Source organism: Salvelinus fontinalis, chromosome 42, assembly GCF_029448725.1.
Source record: "Salvelinus fontinalis isolate EN_2023a chromosome 42, ASM2944872v1, whole genome shotgun sequence".
NCBI lineage: Eukaryota > Metazoa > Chordata > Actinopteri > Salmoniformes > Salmonidae > Salvelinus > Salvelinus fontinalis.
The window spans coordinates 19,820,944-19,840,313 of NC_074706.1; the positions used below are offsets into that span (position 1 = coordinate 19,820,944).

Consider the following 19,370-nt stretch of genomic DNA (forward strand, 5'->3'; position numbering starts at 1 on the left):
ATTTCTTTTTTTTTTTTTTCTTTTTTTTTTTAGGGGTGGATCAGCTTAGTATTGCGGAAAGAATGTTGCTTCCAATGTAATTGTCTGCATCATTTCCATTCCCCCATATTTTTTTGGGTAAATATATATATCCATACACGTATGCACACATATACACATATATACATACACATACCTATATAGACATACATACTTTTTTTTAAAGAATATGCCTTTTTTATTATTCCCCGCGACCCTACCACCAATCCCCCAATTGGAGTAAACTTATAAACACTTCTGCTTTTACCTTCAATTTCTACATCTTATACCTATCTTACAGACACAGTCCACTTTACAATAGTTCTCTCTTATTTGTTCTTAGTCCTTCCTCTATTTCTGTTGTCCATCCAATTTTATTTCCACTTGTAACTGTGCTATTTCACAAAAGCTCCGCACCTATACACATTTCACAGATCCCGTATGCCCTATATTGTTTATCTTGTTATTAGTCCCACCCTTCAGCTCCACCCAACCCCTCCCATCTATCTTCCAACATCATCCATTTCGGATTTCTATTTGCCATACATTTCTCAACTGTGCTGTGATGCTTCACAAGAGACCTGAACCTTCCTATTCTCATAGCTTCTACAGATTGTAAATTAAAAATAAACATCTTTGCCAAAATAATTATTATATTATTGATTGATTGACTATGGCTTTTCAAATCCCCCAGTATTGCTATCTGTAGCGTTAGTTTTAGGCAAATGTTGCAATTCTTCAGCCATTCCTGGACCTGTGACCAAAAACGAGCTACATATGGACAATACCAAAATAAATGATCTAATGACTCTGCCTCCTCACAACAGAATCTGCAGAGCTGGGAAGATTGTATACCCCATATATATAACATTCTATTAGTTGCAAGAATTTTGTACAGTAATTTATATTGAAAAATTCGAAGTTTTGAATCCGGCGTTGTTTTGCGTATCAATTCATAAACCATGTGCCATGGAATGGGTACATCGAAAATCTCTTCCCAACTATTTTGCAATTTGTATGGCACAGCTGTTAGTTTTTTGGTCCTTAAATGAAATTGGTATATGTTTTTATTTATCACACTTTTCTTTAACCATTTATGTTCTTTAATACAGGGCCGACATACAAGTTCCTTACTTTTTTCCCCTTCTACTTGCCTCTTCCATTTTTGTGGTAATGCTGCAATTAATTGGTTGTAATTTTGGGTAGAGCAGACTTTTCCATATGTCTGTGTTAGCTGCATGTGTGACATAACTCCACCAGTCCTATTTATGATATCATTCACAAAAATTATACCTTTTTTAAACATTTCTTCGATAAATACAGTTTTTTTATCAATTATTATATTTGAATTTAACCACAATATTTGTTGTACTATTTGTTCCGTCCTTTCAGGTGGATTAAACTGAAATTGCAACCAACTTTCTAAGGCTTGTTTAAAGAATAAGGATATTTTGGAGATTATTTCCTTTTCAAACAACCGAAAGTGAGCAGGTGTAATCTGAATAAAGGGAAAAAGGCCCTTCTTGAACATAGGATGAGACATTCGTACCAGTTTACTAGAGAACCAGTTTGGATTTAAGTATAACTTTTGTATGACCGATGCCTTTAGTGAGAGGTCTAATGCTTTAATATTTAATAATTTCTGCCCTCCGAATTCATATTCGTTATATAAATAGGCCCTTTTAATTTTATCTGGCTTGCCGTTCCAAATAAAATTGAATATTTTTTGTTCATATAATTTAAAAAACAGGTCACTAGGTGTAGGCAAAACCATAAGCAAATAGGTAAACTGTGATATGACTAAAGAGTTAATTAGGGTGATTTTTCCACAAATAGACAGGTATTTTCCTTTCCATGGTAGCAAGATCTTATCTATTTTTGCTAACTTTCTATAAAAATTTATTGGAGTGAGATCATTTCTTTCTTTTGGGATTTTTATACCGAGTATGTCCACATCTCCGTCAGACCATTTAATTGGTAAACTACATGGCAATATAAAATGTGTATTTTTTAGTGATCCAATACGTAATATGGTACATTTATCATAATTTGGTTTTAATCCAGAGAGGATAGCAAAGGTATCTAGATCCTCTATGAGGCCCTGGAGAGACTCTAGTTGTGGTTTTAAAAGAAAACATGAATCATCAGCGTACAATGACACCTTAGTTTTTAAGCCATGGATTTCTAATCCTTTAATATTAATGTTTGATCTAATTTTAACAGCTAACATTTCGATGGCAATAATAAATAGATATGCCGATAGTGGACAACCTTGTTTTACTCCTCTAGATAGTTTAAAACTTTCTGAGATGTAGCCATTATTTACTATTTTACACCTAGGGTTACTATACATAATTTTAACCCATTTTATAAGAGATTCCCCAAAATTGAAATATTCTAGGCATTTATATATAAACTCCAGTCGTACTTTATCAAAAGCCTTTTCAAAATCAGCTATGAAAACCAGGCCTGGTGTCCCCGATATCTCATAGTGTTCTATTGTTTCCAGTACTTGCCTTATATTATCTCCAATGTATCGTCCATGTAAAAAACCTGTCTGATTAGGATGAATAATATCTGACAAAACTTTTTTTATTCTATGCGCCAAGCATTTTGCTAGGATTTTTGCATCACAACACTGAAGTGTAAGAGGTCTCCAATTTTTTAATTGGACTGGATCTTTATATATACCACTTGGGTCCTGTTTCAGTAATAACGATATCAGACCTTCTTGTTGTGTGTCTGATAATCTACCATTTATATAGGAGTGGTTAAAACAAGTTAATAATGGTCCTTTGAGTATATCAAAAAACGTTTTGTATACTTCCACTGGTATGCCATCCAGCCCTGGAGTTTTCCCATCTTTAAAGGCCCCAATTGCAACAAGCAGTTCCTCCTCTGTAATTTGGCCTTCACATGAGTCTTTCTGTTCAGATGTTAATTTTACATTATTAATAGGAAAAAAATCCATACAATTAGTTTCAGTTAGTGGAGATGGAGGAGCCTGAAACGAAAACATATTCTTAAAGTACTTTACTTCCTCTTTCAAAATATCATTTGGTGAATCATGCGTGACTCCATCATTTGTCACAAGTTTTAATACATTTTTTTTGGTAGCATTTCTATATTGAAGATTGAAAAAGAATTTGGTGCATTTTTCCCCATATTCCATCCAGTTCGCTTTATTTTTATAATATATTACACTGGATCTTTCTTGAATAAGTTCCTCCATTTCTTTTTGTTTTTCCTCTAAATTATTCTGTGCCTCTATGGTACCGTTTTTATTGCTATCTAACTGCTATCTACTGTTAGTCCTTCAATTTCCTTTGTTAATATGGACTCTTTTGATCTAAATTGCTTTTGTTTTATAGATGAGTACTGAATTGCATGGCCTCTAAAGGCACACTTAAAAGTGTCCCATACAATAAGGGGATCTGCTGTACCTATGTTATGTCTGAAAAAGTCAGTTATAAAATCTTCTGTCCTAGTTCTAAACAATTTATCATCTAGTAGACTTTGATTAAATTTCCAATATCCTCGCCCACGTGGAAATTCTGTAAGAGAAATATATATGCCAATTATGTGATGATCCGACCGCATTCTATCCCCTATCAACACTTTTTTAACTTTTGGTGCCAGAGAGAATGGAATAAGAAAGTAGTCAAGACGACTAGCTTGATTCAGCCTCCGCCATGTATATCTCACTAAATCAGGGTATTTAAGTCTCCATATATCCACTAATTCCAATATATCCATGACATTCATGATTTCCTTAAGTGCCTGAGGGTGATAATTTGTAGTGTGATTTCCTTTCCGGTCTATAGAGCTATTTAAGACCGTATTAAAATCTCCCATTATAATAATAGAGTCTAGTGTTGCTTGTAGAGTTGATAAGTTCTTATATATATTTTCAAAGAAGCTTGGATCATCATTATTCGGACCGTATAGGTTAACAAGCCATATTTGTTTATTGTCCAATAACATATTTAAAATAATCCATCCAGGATCTGTTTGGACAATTTGCACATTTGGATCAAAATTATTGTTAATTAAGATCATCACCCCTTTTGAATTTCTTTGCCCATGGGAGAAATATATTTTGCCCACCCAGTTCTTTTTCCACAAAACTTCATCTAAAACTGTTGAATGGGTTTCCTGTAAACAATAAATATTATAATCCTTCTCTTTTAGCCAGGTAAATACTGATCGTCTTTTCTGCTAAGCCATTACAATTGTAACTGGCTATACTTATTTCACCACTTACCATGAGACACACCTTTCATTCTTTTAATCAGAATATATTTTTGTAAACATACTATTAAAAAGTAACATAATGATTGAGTGTCTATATAGTTGTACCATGATATTTGCATTTCTACTAAGTAAACCTCCAATTGGTCCCTACTATTCCACCCGCTAAAAGGCCTCATCTCGAGATGGCTTGTCATCCCAATGCCCGGCAGACCACCCTCGACCCCCTGTATCCCATAGCCCTGAACCGACTGGGATCCATTCTTTGAAAAGAGCATACAGTTCCATTTACCGAATTGAAGTAAATCAATTGCCATATGCATTTCCATTGCCGTCACCTCGATTTGTATTATATATAGCTGTGGATCATCCTCTATTGTACCTTACATCTTTTACTTCTTCTTTCGCAACAGTTGTGGGATACACACATACACACTCAGCCCTTACCCCCACACAACCATAAGCTCACTTTCTCAACAGTTGCACCATCCCAGAGCCCAACTCAAGATGGGTCATGATTTACAAATGCTATTGCAGTTGCAGCTGCATGAGAAGGCCTGCAAGACCGCGCAAAAAAATAAGCAAAAATTGAAATTTATTTACCATTGTCATATCCTAGATAATGGCAGTCAAATGTACACCCTATTCCTGAAAAAAACACCCACAATACGGCCACCAGTCATGACCATGTCCCCACGCATCTCCATGCAGTCCGACCTTGATTCTGTGCCGCCAGGGCCACAATAATATACCCCCTCTCTGAATATCCGAGTGTGACCCCCTCCCCATGGGTTACTGCAGCTAGTGTTGCCTGCACTGCCACTGCCTGGGTGGGGGTACCCCACCGGAATCCCCACCGGCTAGGTACAAGGTCGTCAAGGTTCTCATTAGCAGCTTTGAGAAATTCCTTGTATATTTTCCTCTCCCTTTAGGGGGCTTTGGCTTTGCAGGACCAACCCTGCCAAGCAGGCTCAGAATCTTGAGGGGGCAGTGCTGCTCTTGGTCTCTGACCTCATTTTAGCTGCATTTAGACCGCTTACAGCGAGCACATAAAACAGTTAGGGACTTCTCCTTAATATCTGGGTCATTCAGGTGGGTGTCTAGGGTATAGGGCCATAGACAGTACCATTAAAATAGGATAATAATTAGATATAATTTATTAAGATAAAAAAAATGTAGTTTTCCATGATAGGACAATAAATAAATAAGACGTATAATTCATTATAAAAGTATATCCATCATCTGAACAACATTGAAAGCCCTCTCATACCCGGCTCACAGCAATACATTGGCTCTGGGATATGCAACCATTTCATTACTCACTCACTCAACTTTCCAAACATAACAAATAAGATAAAAAATAAAATAAACACAAACCATACCATCCACACATACTGTGCCTTCTGTTTACTTAGTTTTTATCTTCACTGTGTAAAAATAGTGCTTGTGTGTTCAATTAGTTATATGTGAAGATTTATAAAAAAGCTATATTTTTTGTTGTATTGTTACAATCAGTAACCTGGCTTGAATTGTGTTTATTTTCCTCGTCTATGAGAACTTTGTAAATTTTAAAATAACCATGGAGTAGTCTTTGTGTCTCTGAACAACTGGTTATCAATATATAGTTTATCAACGACGAGAGCTACTCGTTTCGCTTTTAATCTGTTTTCTTTGAAAATTGGATACAGAACTTTGCGCCGTTCTGCAATTTCTTTCGGAAACTGATCATTCATGCCAATTTTGGTCCCAGCAAGTCTTTTACCTAGGCTTTTTACCATTATTTTATCTTTAAATGAAGCAAATTTTGCAACGATTGGGCGTTCGTACCTCTGCCCTCTCTGTCCGAAGCGGTGAACACGTTCAAGTTGGATTTTGTCGACAACTTCGCATGGAATCTGAAGCGCTGTACGGAGGAACTCTCTAACTATAGATTCAGGAACTTCTCCTTCTTTTTCTTGGATACCTGTAAGTACCAAATTCTCTCTCATGGATCTAGTTTGAATCTCCAGTAAGGCTTCCTTCAGAACGATGTTCTCTTTTTTAATTCCATTCATTTCGGTTTGAATCTTATTGACTGTCCCTTTTAGCGCGTGTGTTTCCTTCTCCAATGTCGCAGCTTTTTCATCACTCATCTCTAGGCTTGCCTTTAACTCTTTTATATCCTTACTAAGTAATTCAAGTAAACCCAGTTTGTCATTTATTGATTTTAACAGGTCGGTTTCGACCTTTACCATTCCCGGTGGTGAGAATATTAAATCGTCAGTATCTGTCGAAGAATCTCGCTTGCGTTTTGTAAACGGTTCCCCTGTCTTACTCTCCGTCATGTTTGGTTGTTGCCTGTTTTCGTAATATTTGTCGATAAATGTCTCTAGTCTTAGGATTTGTTTTGTGTTATTATCCAGATTGAAGGTTTATCACTCACCAGATTATGTAGTGCTAATATTTTAGTCTATTTAGCAGATATTTCGAATATTATGTTTTATCTTGAGGTGCTCTACATAGCGTCGTTCAGTCCGCCATTACCTTTACGTTACCTTTCACATTTCTTCTAATAGGTAAATATCTCAGGAATAGTTTGAGTTTTCAGAGCAGTGGTATAATTGTCACATGAAATAAGATCTAAACAAGAGCTTGTTAATAAATGTTCTCTGTTCATATTTACTATCAATTTTTATGCCCAAACTTTTTTTTCTGGGTCTCTGGAGGCTATGGCAGGAAAATGTGGATGTACAAAAGCTGAAGAACGGCTGGTAGCCAAGTGGTGAGAGCGTTGAGCCAGTAAACGAAAGGTTGCTAGATTGAATCCCCGAGCTGACAAGGTAAAAAATCTGTCGTTCTGCCCCTGAACAAGGCAGTTAACCCACTGTTCCTAGGCCGTCATTGTAAATAAGAATTTGTTCTTAACTGACTTGTCTAGTTAAATAAAGGTTAAATAAAATAAATAAAAAGAACATACACACATCCAGGTACTTTCGCAGGTCCTGGAGTTGAAGGCAAACTCATGGAAAACAGAAAGGAAAACGCAGCACACTGCTGCTCATGCTCCCAGGTGATATTCATTTACAACAACATGTAAGCAAGTGTTACGTTTCTGTGTTCTGTTTTGTATTTTAGTGTGTGTGTTTCAGGAGATGGCTTCCTGAAGTACTCCCCAACCAGCTGATTGGTCAACACCAGGCTAATTGGTGATTGGAGCTGACCCCGCCCCCTCGTCAAGAAGCAGCTGACTCTAATCACCATTGCCACCTGAAGATAAAAGCCAGTGTTCTGCCCAAGAGAGTGAAGATTGAGAGAGGAGAGAGGAGAGAGGAGAGAGGAGAGAGGAGAGAGGAGAGAGGAGAGAGGAGAGAGGAGAGAGGAGAGAGGAGAGAGGAGAGAGGAGAGAGGAGATTGAGAGAGAAGATTGAGAGAGGAGAGAGAAGATTGAGAGAGGAGAGAGAGGAGAGAGAGAAGAGAGAGAAAAATTTGATTGTGATATAGTGTTGGTTGTGTATCAGAAAGTTTGGTATGTACTGTTGTTGTTGGTAGCAGTTTTTCTATGTCCTGTGTTTGAGTGTTTGTGAAATCATTAATAATTACTCTGTTTCATTTGTTCCCAGGGGGGAAGGAGAAGGCACTTTGGGAGTGCTTAGGCAAGAGGCCCGCGGGCATACATATACCCGTAGTATATTTACTGTCTAGGCACACTAGGTAAGACCTGGGCGGACCACCCCCTGTATTTTGGTTAGGGCACCAGACGGTGCTAAGTTAGGTAAGTTAAGTGGGTAGGCAGGTTAGATAGGAGAGGGAGAACTTTGATATTTACTTTCTTTGCTTTGGTTCCGTCCAGCCCCTTTTCCCCATATTACCGTGTAAGAAAATAAATCCAAGTAAATGGTAAAATCTGCTTTTGTGTCATCCTTGCTCGCACCTACAGTCCACACCTCTTGCACTTCAGAGAGTTGAGTTGTAGCAGGGAGTTGCGTTCCCTCTTCTCAGAGGCGTGCGTAACATAATGGGGGCTCATCCGGGAGACCATTAAACCCACCGGACCCTGCTGCACTGAGCTCTCTGTGGTTAGTGATTGAGGTGTGACGGTAGGTTGTGAGTTTGGATGACTTGTTTAGTTTGTGTTTTCAGTAGATTGTTGTGTACAAGATGGCTGCCTCAGCCATCTCCAAGTTCATTGAAGCGCCCTCTATTGAGTGTTTGGTGAGGTTTCGAAAAGTAGACCTTATAGCTATAGCTGACCATTATGGATTTGTTATCCCTGAGAAAGCCCTAAAGGCTGAGCTTTTAGTGCTAGTCAGGGAGGGTTTAGTGAGAGAAAGAATTCTCTCATTGCAAGGAGAGGAGACGGGTAGACCTTCTGATGCCAAGTCGGAGGACAGGGCGGAGGAAGGGGTTGCTCGTACCCCCTTTACATTGCCTCGATTCGATCCTTTATCTTCTGCTTCAGGTCGTTCAGACGGGACCGCTAGGCTAAAGGTGAGGCTGGCCCGGTTAGAAATGGAGCAAAAAGATAAAGAGAGACAAATGCTTTTTGACCTTGAAATTAGGAAAATAGAAGCCGACAAGGAGGTGAGGATCCGACAACTGGAGCTAGATGCTGGCTCCGGTACGACTCCAAAAGCTGCTGATCATCAAGCCCACTTTGATGTAAGTAAAAATATAGCTTTAGTCCCTCCATTCCGAGAGTCGGAAGTTGATTCCTATTTCTCTGCGTTTGAGCGTGTGGCCGCTGCGCTACATTGGCCACTCGAGGTTTGGCCACTCCTGTTACAATGTAAATTGTCTGGGAAAGCCCAGGAAGTAGTAGCTGCTCTCTCCCTGGAAGACAGTTTACACTATGATACAGTTAAAACTACCGTGTTGCGGGCTTATGAGTTGGTGCCTGAAGCTTATAGACAGCGCTTCAGGAACCACAAGAAACCCTCTCACCGTACTTTTGTTGAGTTTGCTAGGGACAAAGAGTCTCTGTTTAATCGATGGTGTTCCGCCAGCAAAGCTAACACATTTGCTGATATTCGGGAGTTGATGCTGTTGGAGGATTTTAAAAGCAACCTCCCAGATAGAATTGTAGTTCATTTAAATGAACAGAAAGTGGTGACATTGGCCCAGGCAGCAGTCTTGGCAGATGAGTACGCTTTGACACACAAGACTGTCTTTGGTGCACCTCGTTTTGAAGGTAGACTGATTACGTCATCAGTGCCTCATTCAGGTCGTTTTTCCTCTGACAAGTCTTTTCATGAAATTCGTGAATGTTTTTACTGTCACAAAAAGGGTCACGTGATTGCAGACTGCCCAGTTTTGAAAAATAAACCGAAACAGTCCCAGTCACCTTCCCCAAAAAGGAAAACTTTGGGTTTAGTCAAGTCTTTGGCTCGTCCGTTGGTCCGAGGTATTGATTCAGCATTTGAGAAACCGGATCCTGTTTATGCTCCGTTTATCTCTACTGGTTGTGTTTCCTTAACTGGAGAACAAGCTGATCAAAAGCCAATTAAAATCTTACGAGACACCGGAGCGGCACAGTCAGTAATCATTACTGATGCTTTACCCTGGTCTCCTGAAACGTATTGTGGCTCACATGTTATATTACAGGGGATAGAGACAAAAACAGTACCTGTACCATTACACTGGGTCCACTTAGTGTCAGACTTGGTATCAGGACATTTCCGTGTTGGTGTAGTGTCTACACTGCCAGTAAAAGGAGTCACATTGCTATTAGGGAATGATATTGCTGGTGGTAATGTTACTCCTGTGTTAGAGGTAGTAGACAACCCAGAAATCAAAATTGCAGATGAGAAATTGGTTCAAGCATTTCCACATGTTTTTCCTGCTTGTGTGTTAACGAGGGCACAATCTCGCAAGCTTGGAGATGTGGTGGATTTGGCTAGTTCCATTTTTGAGAATATTGAAGTAGAAGACAATGCACCGAGTATTCCTTCTGCAAGTCCGACAGTTTTTACTCCTGTAAAAACTCAGGAAGGGGACTGCGAAATCGCACCCCAATTACATGACATTCTTTTGTCTGTCACCCCTGAGAAGGTGATTGAATGTCAAAAAGGAGACACCAGTCTTCGCAAGTGTGAGTTTGGGAAGGCTACGGTGACTTACTTAGGGAAACAAGTGGGACGAGGTCAAGTGCGCCCAGTAACTGGCAAGGTGGAGGCAATTGTTGCTTTTCCTGCTCCCACGACTCGACGCCAGTTGCGCAGATTCCTAGGGATGGTAGGGTACTATCGTACATTCTGTAAGAATTTCTCGACGGTAGTAGCTCCCCTTTCATCTCTGCTTAGTCCCAAGGTACCATTTAGGTGGTCCAAGGACTGTAACCATGCTTTTGAGTCCGCTAAAGCGCTACTTTGTAGTGCCCCAGTGCTTGCCGCCCCCAACTTTGACATACCTTTTAAGTTGGAGGTTGACGCTAGTATAGTGGGGGTGGGTGCGGTTCTCTTACAGGAAGATGAAGACGGAGTGGATCGGCCCGTCAGTTTCTTCTCCCGTAAGTTCAACTCGTGTCAGTCAAGGTACTCCACAATTGAACAAGAGACGCTAGCTTTATTGCTAGCCTTACAGTTCTTTGAGGTATATGTGGGATCCAGTGCCTTGCCTGTAATGGTCTTCACGGACCATAATCCTTTAGTGTTCTTAAAGCAAATGTACAATCAGAACCGCCGCCTTATGCGGTGGGCTCTGATTGTACAAGGATATAATGTACAGATAGCCTATATGAAGGGCTCAGCGAATGTGGTTGCTGACGCTCTATCACGGGTTTACTAACTGGGGAAGCGTTGGTTTTTGTTATTACAAACTGTATGTTTGCAATTTTGTGGTGGGCGTGTTACGTTCCCCAGTTTCTGTGTTCTGTTTTGTATTTTAGTGTGTGTGTTTCAGGAGATGGCTTCCTGAAGTACTCCCCAACCAGCTGATTGGTCAACACCAGGCTAATTGGTGATTGGAGCTGACCCCGCCCCCTCGTCAAGAAGCAGCTGACTCTAATCACCATTGCCACCTGAAGATAAAAGCCAGTGTTCTGCCCAAGAGAGTGAAGATTGAGAGAGAAGATTGAGAGAGAAGATTGAGAGAGGAGAGAGGAGAGAGGAGAGAGGAGAGAGGAGAGAGGAGAGAGGAGAGAGAAGATTGAGAGAGAAGATTGAGAGAGGAGAGAGGAGAGAGGAGAGAGAAGATTGAGAGAGAAGATTGAGAGAGGAGAGAGGAGAGAGGAGAGAGAAGATGGAGAGAGAAGATGGAGAGAGGAGAGAGAAGATGGAGAGAGGAGAGAGAAGATTGAGAGAGGAGAGAGAAGATTGAGAGAGGAGAGAGAGGAGAGAGAGAAGAGAGAGAGGAGAGAGAGGAGAGAGGAGAGAGGAGAGAGAAGAGAGAGAAATTTGATTGTGATATAGTGTTGGTTGTGTATCAGAAAGTTTGGTATGTACTGTTGTTGTTGGTAGCAGTTTTTCTATGTCCTGTGTTTGAGTGTTTGTGAAATCATTAATAATTACTCTGTTTCATTTGTTCCCAGGGGGGAAGGAGAAGGCACTTTGGGAGTGCTTAGGCAAGAGGCCCGCGGGCATACATATACCCGTAGTATATTTACTGTCTAGGCACACTAGGTAAGACCTGGGCGGACCACCCCCTGTATTTTGGTTAGGGAACCAGACGGTGCTAAGTTAGGTAAGTTAAGTGGGTAGGCAGGTTAGATAGGAGAGGGGGAACTTTGATATTTACTTTCTTTGCTTTGGTTCCGTCCAGCCCCTTTTCCCCATATTACCGTGTAAGAAAATAAATCCAAGTAAATGGTAAAATCTGCTTTTGTGTCATCCTTGCTCGCACCTACAGTCCACACCTCTTGCACTTCAGAGAGTTGAGTTGTAGCAGGGAGTTGCGTTCCCTCTTCTCAGAGGCGTGCGTAACAGCAAGTGAATAGCTGAGGGTAGCGATGGGCATTTGAAATGATTTCACTATTTGAATAATATCATAATATTTTTATGTATTTAAGAGAAGGTGCTCTACACTAAGGGTGGGGGAGGGTTTAGAGAGGAGCAGGGGCTGGTGTGTGTAGCACGGAGGGAGAAAGAGAAAGTAGCCAAACCAACTCGCTCTAGTTAGATGAACTTGTTGCTGCCATAGTTGATCTGTCATGCCATCCTGTAGTGCATGTCTTGACTGCATCGTTGTAAAGAAGCTAGCTAGCTACAGTAGACACCTAAGTTAGCCAGCTAGCTAAAGTAGCAAGGCTAACTGTGACTATTTTTCTGGGCTTCCCTCCCTTGTCTACAACTCCGTTCATATGAAACAGCATACCTGTTGGTTGATCATTGTAGCCAACTTCATTCTGTAACTTTAATTCCATTTTGCATTGATTAGAAAGCGCCCACTTCACTTGCTACACATGGTTCCTCTTGATTGACCGACAATAAGCTACACCAGTGTGAAACGTATGTAGGCTACCGGTGCCTTATTTTTTTTTTAATGAAAACTGTCAAACTGTTTTATAAAAAAAATGTAATGTAATAGTCTACCCTTGTAGGCTATGTAGCAGTGTCACATAGATCATTATTTAATTTTAGACAAATGAATACTCTCCCTAGTAATGGAATACTAACAACAGTTTGGATATTCAAATAACCATGCCCATCCCTAGCTGAGGGGAGCCTTTCTGAAATAAACTGGCCACATTTGATTTACAAAGTAACACGTTTTATGCAACTCTATTACACTAACCTCTATCGTGATAACATGCTGGGTTGAGGTTCCACTCCCCTCATCAACAGTGATTGGTTTATCATCTCTCCATGTATTGTGTCCCGCTGGCTTCACAAAGCTCCTGTGGCCTCCAGTGAGATGTCCTTCATCTGAGAGAGTTATCGGGGAAAAGAGGTGCTTATATGTTTTTAAATGTTTTTTGGGGGGTCTAATACCGATTCCGGTATTGGGGGGGCAAAACTTAACGATGCAGATATATCTACCGATATACTGTTACAGTGGAAAATTTGTGTCATTTTTCCACACTGAATTTTAATAAATTGCTGTCCAATAACTACTTCAAATGTTGATTTCTTACATTGTGACAAATTGTTCAGATAAGCATCAGATTACCTTTTTCCATATCGGTTATAGTTTCAATTATCCGCTGATACCAATATCGGTCGGGCTCTAGTTGTTAGATTAGCTACCTTGAATGTTCAACAGTATATTAAACACTATTGACACTGTCTAGAATTGGCAAGGATGTAAGGTAACATTTCTCATAACTTCTTGATATAGTATTTACTGATTGATGTATTATGTATAAAAAATAAAATCATTGAGGAAATAATCGGAAATACAATAAACAAACATCTGGTTAGAATGTTATATTGTGTCTTTACGCAAGATAGCTAAGTAATCAGGGAAATTATTGCTTACTATCCAAGATCTGACCAAGCTCTCAAGAACCGTATACCCAGTTTACAGCCGGATCCCCAGGTTCTCCGTTGATGGTACTGATCCCAGCTTGCTCCCTCGAACTACAATCTCGACGACGCACTGTTTAATCCAATCCGCTGTCTCGGCTACGACACTTCCTCTTACCTTGCGGTCACATTTCCATTGGACCATTACATTCCACATTTCCTGTGTTTCTCAAAATACATCCGGGTGCAACTTTGCAAGTGTATCTTTTCTACTTGAATTTTGTTTTCTCACTTATATAAAACATTTAGTTTCACTGCTCTAATTACGTTGGTAACCAGTTTATAACAGCAATAAGCCTCCTCGGGGGTTTGATATATATGGCCAATTTACCACGGCTACGGGCTGTGTCCAGGTCGCGTCGTGCGTAAGAACATCCCTTGGACGTGGTATATTGGCCATATACCACACCTCCTCGGGCCGTATTGCTTAAATAACATTTACCGTCTATTTGAATGGGTTAACTAAGACCCAATTCTGGGTAACACATCTGAACATGTGTGCAGGGGGGAACGGGGCGACAGGGAGCACAGCCTCAGCCTTCTGCAAAATGTACCTCTTGCCATTCCTCTGTATCGGTCAACGATCTTGACACGACTGTCATGGACGCGCTCCCGTGATGCCTTCAGTTCGAGTAGCTGTAGTTTCCTCTGCAATGCCCTGTTTTCTTTCTGGCTTTGAGTTATTTCCAAACTAAACACTGCATATTCGTCGTCTACGAGTTTACAGATCTCTGCAACGGCTGCATTCGCTAGCACCTCCATGATGGAAGCTATTTGAGTGTGAAAAACCAAACAGTTAACGTTAGCCATTGTTCGTTAACGTCAGCAACTAGCAAGCTAGCGTTACCTAGATAACATTTCAACTAAGTCCTGTCTCCAAAGCGAATTACACACTGCCTGTGGCAGGTTTGTGATATTTTATGTTCCAGCATGCTAATAAACGTCTAAATAACAACAATAAAAACGTTAACATGGAAATTGTTCTTGGTCACTGTTCACTTCCGTTTACACTTGAAAGGAAATTATCTTATTGGTTGGCGTCATAGCTCAAAGGTTGTGGTTATATGAAAAGGTACGCGCACCGTTCTTTGAAACGCGGTACTGGTTTTTATACTGAACAAAAATATAAACGCAACATGAAACAATTTCGAAGATTTTAAGTTAACAGTTCATATAAGGAAATCAGTCAATTGAAATTAATTCATTAGTCCTTGATCTATGGATTTCACATGACTAGGAATACAGATATATACAACTATAGGTCAAAAGAAAAGTAAGGGAGTGGATCAGAAAACCAGTCAATATCTGGTGTAACTACCATTTGCAGCGCAACATCTCCTTTGCATAGAGTTGATCAGGCTGTGTATTGGGGCCTGTGGAAGGTTGTCCCACTCTTCAATGGCTGTGTGAAGTTGCTGGATATTGGTGGGAACTGGAACACGCTGTCGTACATGTCGATCCAGAGCATCCCAAACATGCTCAATGGGTGACCATGTCTGATGAGTATGCAGGCCATGGAAGAACTGGGACATTTTCAACTTACAGGAATTGTGTACAGATCCTTGCAGCATGGAGCCGTGAATTATCATCCTGAAACTTGAGGATGGCGGCAGATGAATGGCATGACAAAGGACCTCAGGATCTCGTGCGGTATCTCTGTGCATTCAAATCACGATAAAATGCAATTGTGTTCATTGTCCGTAGCTTATGCCTGCCCATACCATAACCCCACCATGGGGCACTCTGTTTTCAACGTTGACATCAGCAAACCATAGGCGGAAATCCCAGGGGGGACGGGGGACACACGACCCCCCCATCTTGGGAAAAATATGATTTGTCCCCCCCAATATATCACTGTAAACATAACTATGTAATTTCAATACTATTAATAATACGCAATGAAAGCACTTGTGCTGATTATAGACACTTAATAGTGCATTTAAATTTCAAAAGATTGCGACCCCCCCCGCCCTTTGCCTCACAATGGTTTGATCCACTGCCAGTTCTTTAGCTGGCAAGGTAATAAAGGGTTCGTATCTACTGTCCGAAAGGGACATGTACGTAACTGACGTGAGGTTAATCCAGTCAATCTATAGCAGGTCCATAGCAATGTTATTTATTTATTTTTATGTTGGCAGGGTTCACACACTAGTTGAATTTGCAGAGCTAGCGCGCAAACTAAAGCAAACATTAACTATCAAGCTAGCTAGTACCTATTCCATTTATGTGGCGTCGTCAAAGATGGAATATTTGCTATCGTCAGTTTATTCCAAGATCAGCATGCAGCTGTAGTGCTTCGACGTCCCTGTGATAAGGTTAGCAATAAACTGAAGTCCAAACTGAACAGAACAGAACTACACTCTCTTCTACCATTGTCTTAAATATATATAATGGTCTCGTTGCAAAAGATAAATTGTTGCTAGTGAACTTTTTTTATTTTATTTTATTTCACCTTTATTTAACCAGGTAGCAAAGATTATAGCAAACACACAGAAATGGAATTGGTGCTCGCTAGCTTTACAAATTCAGCTATTGTTGGAAGCCAGCCAATATGAAACAAACTATTTAAATTACATAAGGTTGCAGCATGTGTTGTGTAAATGTGTGTGTGTGCAGCTAGGCCAGCCAGCCAGCCAGGTAGAAAAATGGCAGAAAAAAGTAAGAAGACGGACATCAGAGTATTTGTCAGTACACCAAAACGCATAGTAAGAACTCTAGTATCCTAATATCTCAAAGACTAGTTGATAAAATGTTCATAAGAAAGAAGTGAAATGCTAATGGAAATGTTTCACAATGATGTCATTAGGCAGAGCAGGCAACAGATGGCACACAGACAGCAGAGCTGGGGACAGATATGCAGGGACAGACTGGCAGAGACAGGGAGTCTCAGGTAAGTTTGTTGAGTCTTTGTTTGGCAACATTATGAAAGGTTCTCAATTTTTTTGACTTGTAAAATAGGGACATAATTGGAAAATGCCATGGATACCCCGACTCTCAACTTAAACTGGTGACTAAACTAAGATTTGTTTACGGCAATGGTATTGCTGTTGTGATTAATTGTGTAGTTTTGGGTACCGGTAGTTAGGAGTACGGCAAACACCTTATTTATTTTCTAGGAGACAGGCTGAGTCAGTTAGGGGGGTGAAAGGGAAAGAGCCAGGAAGAGAGACTTCAGAGGACCGTGTCACAGCCACGGCAGGACCAAGTGTCACCCTTGTTGCCAGCAGCACCAGTATAGGGGACAGTGGCACAGCATTGTCCAGTTACCACAGTGATGGCACAAAACCATATCAGCCACACCCACAATTTATAGAACCGCAAACTCTTGCCAACAGAGTGTTGACGTTTCAAGAGAGATGGTTTCGCGATTTCCCCTGGCTACATTATAATCCATCAATAAAAGGAGTGTTGTGTTTTCACTGTAGCCAAGGGTTTTCAAGCCAGCCATCTTTTGGCCAAAGAGCTGATGCTGCCTTCATTAGTGCAGGATTTAGGAACTGGAGAAAAGGCATTGAAAAATTCACAGCACATCAAAATTGCCAAACCCACCGCCACTTTGTAATTGTAACAGCACACCAGCTAAATCCAATCAGTGTCCAGTTATGTCCAGCCCGTGGGTTAAACAGCTGGATGACGCAAGGCATTGCTTGATGAAAATTGTTAGTTCGGTGCGGCATGTAGTAAGACAGGGACAAGCCTTTAGAGGCCACACGGATGACAGTGGGAATTTATACCAGATTTTGAAACTTAGGGCAGAAGAGGATGATCCCATTTTACTGAAGTGGTTAACAGAGCGTACCACAATGTACACAGGCATTGCAGCTGAGATTAGGTCTCTTCCGATTGTACAATTTTCATTAATTGTTGATGGTACTCAAGATGTCTCTGGTGCTGAACAGGAGAGTGTCTGTCTGCGTTATGTTGACCATGACCATGTCCCTCACAAGGAGTTTATTGGGCTGTACACGGTGTCGGAGACAACAGACGAGGGCATTGCGAAAGTGACAACTGATGTGTTGTTGAGGAAACCCGCAAACATATGCTCGGTTCTTTTGTTCAGTAGTGTGTATAGCAGTGGTTCTCAACCTTTTTGGGGTACTGGAACCCCTGCATATTTTGAGGCAAGGTTTTGAGCAGTCCTCAGGGACCTCCACCCCCTCTATATTATATGTAAACTTACTGGAAACCTTGTGGTACTGACTACATTCATTACACTTTTTTATTTCACGGACCCCTTGCAATTAGTCCATGGACCCCTGTTTGAGAACCCCTGGTGTAATTGATATTTGTTCTTTTGTTTAGTAGTTTTCAGGACACTTACAAATGATTTATTTCATGTTATTTTATTTAAAATGGCCTACTTTGTGCGACATACTTGTCCATAGCTGCTGTTTGAAGAGTTGAGACACTGGCTGAGTTGAGACACTGGCTGAGTTGAGACACTGGCTGAGTTGAGACACTGGCTGAGTTGAGACACTGGCTGAGTTGAGACACTGGCTGAGTTGAGACACTGGCTGAGTTGAGACACTGGCTGAGTTGAGACACTGGCTGAGTTGAGACACTGGCTGAGTTGAGACACTGAAGGATATTTTGTTTGATTTATTTGGGTTTTTCATTGAAGCAGTTATTTTGCTTTTAGAACTACTTATTTTAAGCTTTTTGTTCTTGCAAAGATATTGTAGACTCAGGCCAGGTGGACATATTTAATGACTATATAAATGTATCAGAAAAAGTCCAATTAAAAGGTCAATTCAATACGGAGACCAACTTTGTGATGGGTCTCAATGGAGATTCTTTTAGATGTGATCACACCATGTTCTTTGTATTTATGAAAACTACACCCATACAGTGTACAGTACCATTGTCACCTACTGACCTTTCTTGATATTGCTGGTTGTAAGTACGAATACCTGCATACATACTGGACTGGTAAGGAGCACTGCTATAACTATTATTAGTAGTAGAATTATAATGATTTAAACATTTGAACAAGTTGGGAAAACCCTTCAGTTAACTACTGTACCTATCAATTATCCAGTTGTAGGAATTATGGTTCCTCAATATACATCTAACAACGTATGCTATGTGTTACAGCACTACTTTTGGTGTCCCCCTCAGGAATTGCTCTTGAGAAAATTTAATGTAATTGTCCCCTCCAAGGTTGATCTCAGATTTTCGCCCCTGCAGCAAACAGCTCGCCCACAAGACTCCCTCTAAAACAACGTTTATGGTAGAGAAATTAACATAAAATTCTCTGGCGAACATTCCTGCAGTCAGCATGCCAATTGCACGCTCCCTCAACTTGAGACATCTGTGGCATTGGGTTGTTTGACAAAACTGCACATTTCAGAGTGACATTTTACGTGGTCTGCAGAGACAAAATGCCACTCTAAAATGTGCAGTTTTGTCACAACACAATGCCATAACCGGCCTCAACCGCAGAACGCGTGTATGGCCACTCATCACCTGGGTGATGATCATGCTGTTTAATCAGCTTCTTGATATGCCACACTGGACAGGTGGATGGATTATCTTGGCTAAGTAGAAATGTTCACTAACAGGGATATAAACAAATTTGTGCATAACATTTTAGAGAAATAAGCTTTTTGTGCGTATCGAACATTTCTGGGATCTTTTTCAGCTCGTGAAACACGAGACCAACAC

General features: G+C 40.5%; 1 protein-coding gene across 4 annotated transcripts in view; it reads right to left on the minus strand.

Moving 5' to 3' along the window:
- Positions 1-14,722, minus strand: part of LOC129841468 (oocyte zinc finger protein XlCOF8.4-like) — a 30,066-nt gene extending 15,344 nt beyond the window's left edge. For all 4 annotated transcript variants that reach the window (XM_055909750.1, XM_055909749.1, XM_055909747.1 and 1 more), the window contains exons 1-2: positions 14,261-14,722; positions 12,976-13,106 (exon numbers count right to left, since the gene is read on the minus strand). In XM_055909750.1, coding sequence (XP_055765725.1) covers positions 12,976-13,106; positions 14,261-14,516 — 387 coding nt within the window. In that variant the 5' untranslated portion in view covers positions 14,517-14,722. The remainder of the gene's footprint in view (positions 1-12,975; positions 13,107-14,260) is intronic.
- Between the last annotated feature and the right edge of the window lie 4,648 nt (positions 14,723-19,370).